Source organism: Pteropus alecto, unplaced genomic scaffold, assembly GCF_000325575.1.
Source record: "Pteropus alecto unplaced genomic scaffold, ASM32557v1 scaffold94, whole genome shotgun sequence".
NCBI lineage: Eukaryota > Metazoa > Chordata > Mammalia > Chiroptera > Pteropodidae > Pteropus > Pteropus alecto.
In genome coordinates, this window is record NW_006437736.1 from 1015347 (window position 1) to 1020765 (window position 5419).

A 5419-nucleotide genomic window follows, 5' to 3' on the forward strand; every position below is an offset into this window, starting at 1 on the left:
TGCTTCCCTAAGTCTCTGATTGTCTTTCCGGCCCCTATTCCAACACCCCGTTTTCAAGGATGCCTTTCCAATCATCACAGACCGGTACGATCGCCCTCCCCCTGCCCCTTTCAGCTGCCCCTCTCCTCACCTGCCAAGTAGTTTATCCGTGATGATAAAACTCACCTGGAGGGTGACAATCCAAAGGGCTTTAACAAATATGGAGCATCCACTCCGTGCTCTGTGGGATATTAGGACACTATTTATATGAATGTTTTATTCCCAGCTCCTCTTTCTCATCTGTCCATGAGATTATGCAACATTTTGTTTACGTTAATTTCACTCTCCTCTCCTTCGCCTGCTGGATGCGGAGGGAACCACAGGTCTTTGCGGATGAAGCTGGGCCCCAGAATCACCGTAGGGAGCAGAGCCCCGTCCCCAGCTTGCATTGGATTATGAGGTAATCATGAGAACCAAACCTGCTAATTAATAGGCCACCGAGATTTGGGGGGTCGTTTGTCACAGCAGCTAGCGCTCTAACTCATACGAAGGTACCGGTGTTTGCACTTCCGCCTTCACCCCCGCCTGGCACACAGGAGTCCGTAATTTCCTCCTCAGTCCCCACTCTGCCTCTCCTTCGCCCCCATGTGCGGACCTGACCCATCACTCCCCTCCTCGTACTCTCTTAGGGCTCCCCCATGTCCTTGGAGGTTTCCCTCTCCATCTCCTCTTCCCCCTCCCAATTCTTAAAAGTCAGGGTGCTCCCCAGGGGCCTTCTTTTCTTCCCTGGACACTCTCTCCCAGGTGACCTCTGCTACTTCCTCTGCACCAACGCACACTCCGGCCCTGTGCGGCTGCGGTCAACTCCGGCTTCTCCAGGTCGTCAGCTTAACTCGGGGCGTTTGGTGCTAGGACTCCGCGGATGGGCTTTCAAGTCCCGCTGATGGGAAGACGAGGACCAAATGCCTTTGGGGAAAGCGATCGCTCTGTGCCGTGGTGAGTTAGGCGCGATTTTAGGCAGACTGGAGAAAACCCAACCGTGCTCCGGATGGCGGCATAGTCCCTGATTCACTTTGTGTCTCTGCTTCCGCTGCCCTCTCCAGGGGGGAGCAGAGCTGATGTCCTCCTCCCTGGAGGGGCTGTGGGTGGCTCAGACCTGGGTTTTGATTGATTTTAAAGGGAAGAGGTATTAGGATAGGGGCGGGTGGTGTAGAGAGTGGGAAGGGTGCAGAGCTGTAGGATGCTCGGGAGAGAGGATGGGTTGGGGGGGCTGCCAGGTAGAGACTGCCCTCTACACTCCCCTTCAGAGTGAGGGCTCCTCTCTGTGCCCTGCCAACCAGAGGTATCCACGCCCGTGCCATCTCCATGCCTACTCAGCCGCCTTGGGGAAAACAAGGGTGTGGCCTTTGGGACAGCAGATGCTACTGTCCCAGAGGAGACCCGTCTCCTCCCGGGTGCCTCGCCTGTCTTACTAAATGACACTACCATCTGCCCAGTCCGTCAGCAAGAAACTCATCTCCCCTCTCCCCAGTCTTCCCTGCAGAGCCTGTTCCCTCTCCTCTTTATCCCTCTGCCCTGCCTCCCTCCGCTCAGGCCCCCCGCCCCACCCCAGATGTGGGCTCCACAGCAGGCTCTGAAAGGTCTCCCTTCTCCAAACCGATCTGCGGTTGAAAACCCCAAAACATCAAGGCAGTGGTTGCCTCTGGGAGGTGGTGGCAGCCAGCATTGACCAGGAAGGGGCGTGGGGAACATTCTCATCTTACAGATGAGAATGATCTGTATCCTGATAGGTGTTGGGTTACACAGGTGTATGAATTTGTCAAAATTCTGCAAGTATATACTTCAAGCATGTGCGTTTCATTGGATGGAAATTTTACATCAAAAGAAAAAAAATGCAAATATTGAACTGTTAAGGATACGCATACCGAAGTATTTAGGGGACAGTGGTTGGACAGACGTCTGCAATTTACTTTGAAATGCTGCAAAAATAAGAAAGATTGATGGATGCATGGAGGGATGGATAGATACGTGGTAAGACTAGTAAAATGTCAGTGGTAGACTTTAGGTGGTGAGTATACGGTGTTCACGCGAAAATTCAGCTTTGCTGCCTGCACAAACATTTGCATAATAAAATGATGGGGAGAAATGTCTCCTGCCTCCCAACTTGTCCCCTTCATCGCATTATTCCCATCTGCAACTGGTGTGGTGTTTCTAGGACAGCAAATCCGGGGGAAGCCCACCCCTGCTTGAAGCCCTTCAGCGCTCCTGGGGGACCTTACTTCCTATGGCTTCCCGGGCCATCTGCGGTTGGCCTCTGATGACATGATGGCTGGGGCTCTGTTTTATTCGTCTGGCCTCATTGTCTATTGCTCCCGCCCTCACTTTTTCCACCACCAAAACACCAAAGAATTTGTGCTTCCCCGCATGGACCATGCTTTTCACAGCTCCTGTGGCAGAAATTTCTAGTTTACATTCAATTTACCTTCTTCCCTTCTTTCTAAGTAATAGATGTCCCTTTTTTTTTTCAGTTTCAATTTACTTTATTAAAATTTATTTTTGTTGAAGTAACATTGGTTAATAACATTACATCAGTTTCAGGTATACCGCATTATAATTTGATATCTGTATACACCACAGCGTACTCACCACCAAAAGTCTAGTTTCCATTTGTCACCATCTATTTGACCTCCTTTACCCATTTCACCCTCCACTGGCCCCTCTTCTTCTCTTGTAACCACCAATCTGTTGTCTGTATCTGTGAGTTTGTTTTTGTTTTGTTTGGAATGCCCGATTTTTAGCTGGGGATATGGTCATATGGAAATAAACACTAAATTTTCCAGGCTCCCTTGCACAGAGGTGTGGCCATGTGATGTGCAGTGAGAGAAAGTATTGATTATGACTTCCTGAAAGTGTCTCTAAAGGTAGGGAGCACGACCTCTTTCACCCTTTTTGCCTTCCTGCTGGTTGGAATGATGACATGATGGCTGGGGCTCAAGCAGCCATCTTGGTTCAAAAGGTAGAGGCCATGTGCGTAATATGGCAGAGCACTAAAGTAGATTGAGGCTAGGTTCCTGACACCGTTGTGTTCCATATCAGCCCTGGACCACTACCTCTGGACTTCTATATGAAAGAGGAAAAATATTCTCTTGTCGAAGCCATATTATTTTGGATTTTCTGTCATCTGCAACCAAACCTAGTCCTAAAACACTAACTTCCATGTCCTTAAAGGTTTTGGTCTTTGGGCCTGGAATATCCTTTCCTCACTTTGGAAACCTCTGTTGATTCTTCAAATTCCTACTCAGGCATCACCTTCTCTGTTACACGTTCCTTGGTGAAATTAATAATTTCCTCCTTTGTGATTCCTTCATTCCTTATATCACAGTGAGCAATTATTGAGCACTGACTGGGTACCAGGCACCATGCTGAGTCCTGTATGTGCACGCCCTCTTTTAATCTACATAACAACATTTGAGATAGGTAATTATTTTCAAATTTCTCATTTTACAGATAAAAAGACCAAAGCCCCCCCCCCAAAAGTTGTGATGCTTTCCCTGGACCACAAAAATCAAAATACACGGTTGGGCCGAGCATCTAAGCCAAGTGTCTGGTTCCCTATGCTTAACTGCCTCTGTCACTGTCCTTACCACAAAGCGCTGCCAGCATCTGTTCACATAGCCCTCCCTCCCATGGCCCCCTGAAGCTCGTGGACTGCGTGGCGTTCACCTCGGCCGCCCCAGACAGAGCCGTGAGCGTGCGCATTTGTGGAACTGAACTGTCCACTCCAAGTCCCCTCGCCCTGGTTCTGGCACTGGAGAGCTCTCCCAGGAGGCCTTGCCTCCTACAGCACCCCCGGCCCTGGGCACCCTGCGTCCTTCGGGCTTTTGCACACGGTCTGTTACCTCTGTTAAGGAGAACTTTCCGAGCGCCCCCTAACACTGTAAGAGCCAGCCCGATCGTCGCCTCTGCTGGGAGGTCTTCTCTGAGGGGCCTCGGCTGCCTCTCTGCCCTCCCATCGTCCTCTGCTCGAATCTCTGTTGCTTTCTGAACCCTTCGGGGCATTTCCTCCACTCCGCCTTGAGTCCCTTGAGAACAAGGTCTTCTTCATCTTTTAATAACTTGGAAAACCATCCCTGGTCGGTGCCACGTGTATACAGATGGAAAAAGGCCCCGTCCTGGCTGGCTGGGAGGGCGAGTGGGTGAGCAAAGTTGCACAGAGGAAGCGGCCCAGCCAGAGATGGAGGTTTTTCTCTTTACCACCACTAGATGGCAGCAGGGCCAGCCAGTTGTCAGCCTTCCAACTGTCTGCCTTCGCCTCCAGGAAGCCAAGACGCTGGATGACTCGGTTCAATAAAATAAACATTCGAAGAGCTTACCGACCTGGCCTTTTGCTATGTGCTGTCAGAAAGGTGAGAGGGGGAAGAGGAAGACTCCAAAAGTTAGACTAGTTCCCAGCTGCGAAGCATAAACTCTGACACCAGACTGCCCGGGTTCGAATTTCATGCTTGGCATTTCCTAGCTGTGTGACCTTGGGCAAGTTCCTTAACCTCTCTGTGTGCCTCAGTCTCCTCGTGTGTAAAGTGGAGCTTATAAAAGTGTCTATCGAAAGGGCTGCCAGGAGGGGCCGTGCCCCGCAAAGTGCCGTAAGTACAGTGTCTGCCTCTGAGGAAGCTCACAGGGTAGCCAATGGGGAGCTGCACCCCGAAACAGAGAGAGATGAGGAACACAGAGGGGCAAGAGGACGCACCTGCTGGGAAGGGGATGGAATGAGGGGCGAGGTTCCTGGAGGGGGAGCTGTTTCCGTCAGATGGGACTGGAGTGGCCGGGGGGACACGTGGTTGCGGGGAGGCCGTGGAGGTGGGGCTGGGCTCCATCCAGGTGACAGGTGCAAGGTGGGGTTGGAGGAGCCGTTCCAAGGCTGGGGAGTAAAGAGGAGGGAAAGCAAGGCTGCGTCCCCAGGCTACACCTGTCGACTGGGATATCGGGATCCTGTGTCCCTGCCAGACCTCCTCCATCTAACCCCCTTGGGCCTCCAGGGAGAGGTGAGGACTTGCTGTGGAACTGTATTTTTAGTTCCCTGTGCCTCTCCCCAGCTGCTATAAGACACCTCTCCCCACCCCCCGCCCTGCCACCTGGCTGGAGGCTCCATGAGGACAGCTGGGGAGAAGGGGAGACATGACCAGTATGGTGTCTGCTAGAGGGTTGGGGAGGAGTGGGTGGCGGGCCTGTGTGGGATCTGAGGCAAGCTTGGGGATCCCGCCGCCCCATCAAGGGCCTCAGGCAGGTCCTGCAGGCTCCAGGCCCCAGCCCTGCTCTGAGTCTGGCCTGGCCCCGGGCCAGGAGGGCAAACTCTTCCAGGAAGGAGCAAACTGAGCGGGGGCGGGAGGGAGGCACAGCCCAGGCCGGCCTCCAAAGGCGAAGTTCCCAGGAGGAGGGGGAAGAG

The 5419-nt window shown here is 52.5% G+C and overlaps 1 protein-coding gene across 16 annotated transcripts in view; it reads left to right on the plus strand.

Moving 5' to 3' along the window:
* Positions 1 to 5419, plus strand: part of MB (myoglobin) — an 18922-nt gene continuing 13503 nt past the window's right edge. For 2 of the 16 annotated variants that reach the window (XM_015591534.1, XM_015591532.1), the window contains exons 1-4: positions 1 to 84; positions 363 to 439; positions 2820 to 2900; positions 4298 to 4385. Coding sequence is in view for 8 of the 16 variants with exons in the window: in XM_015591532.1 (XP_015447018.1) it covers positions 4370 to 4385 (16 nt within the window). In the remaining 8 variants the exon portion in view is untranslated. Of the gene's footprint in view, positions 85 to 343; positions 440 to 783; positions 976 to 2819; positions 2901 to 3486; positions 3725 to 4297; positions 4386 to 4420; positions 4620 to 5419 lie in introns of those variants that run through there. The other 14 variants (XM_025048701.1, XM_015591533.1, XM_025048703.1 and 11 more) reach the window with 11 other exon arrangements.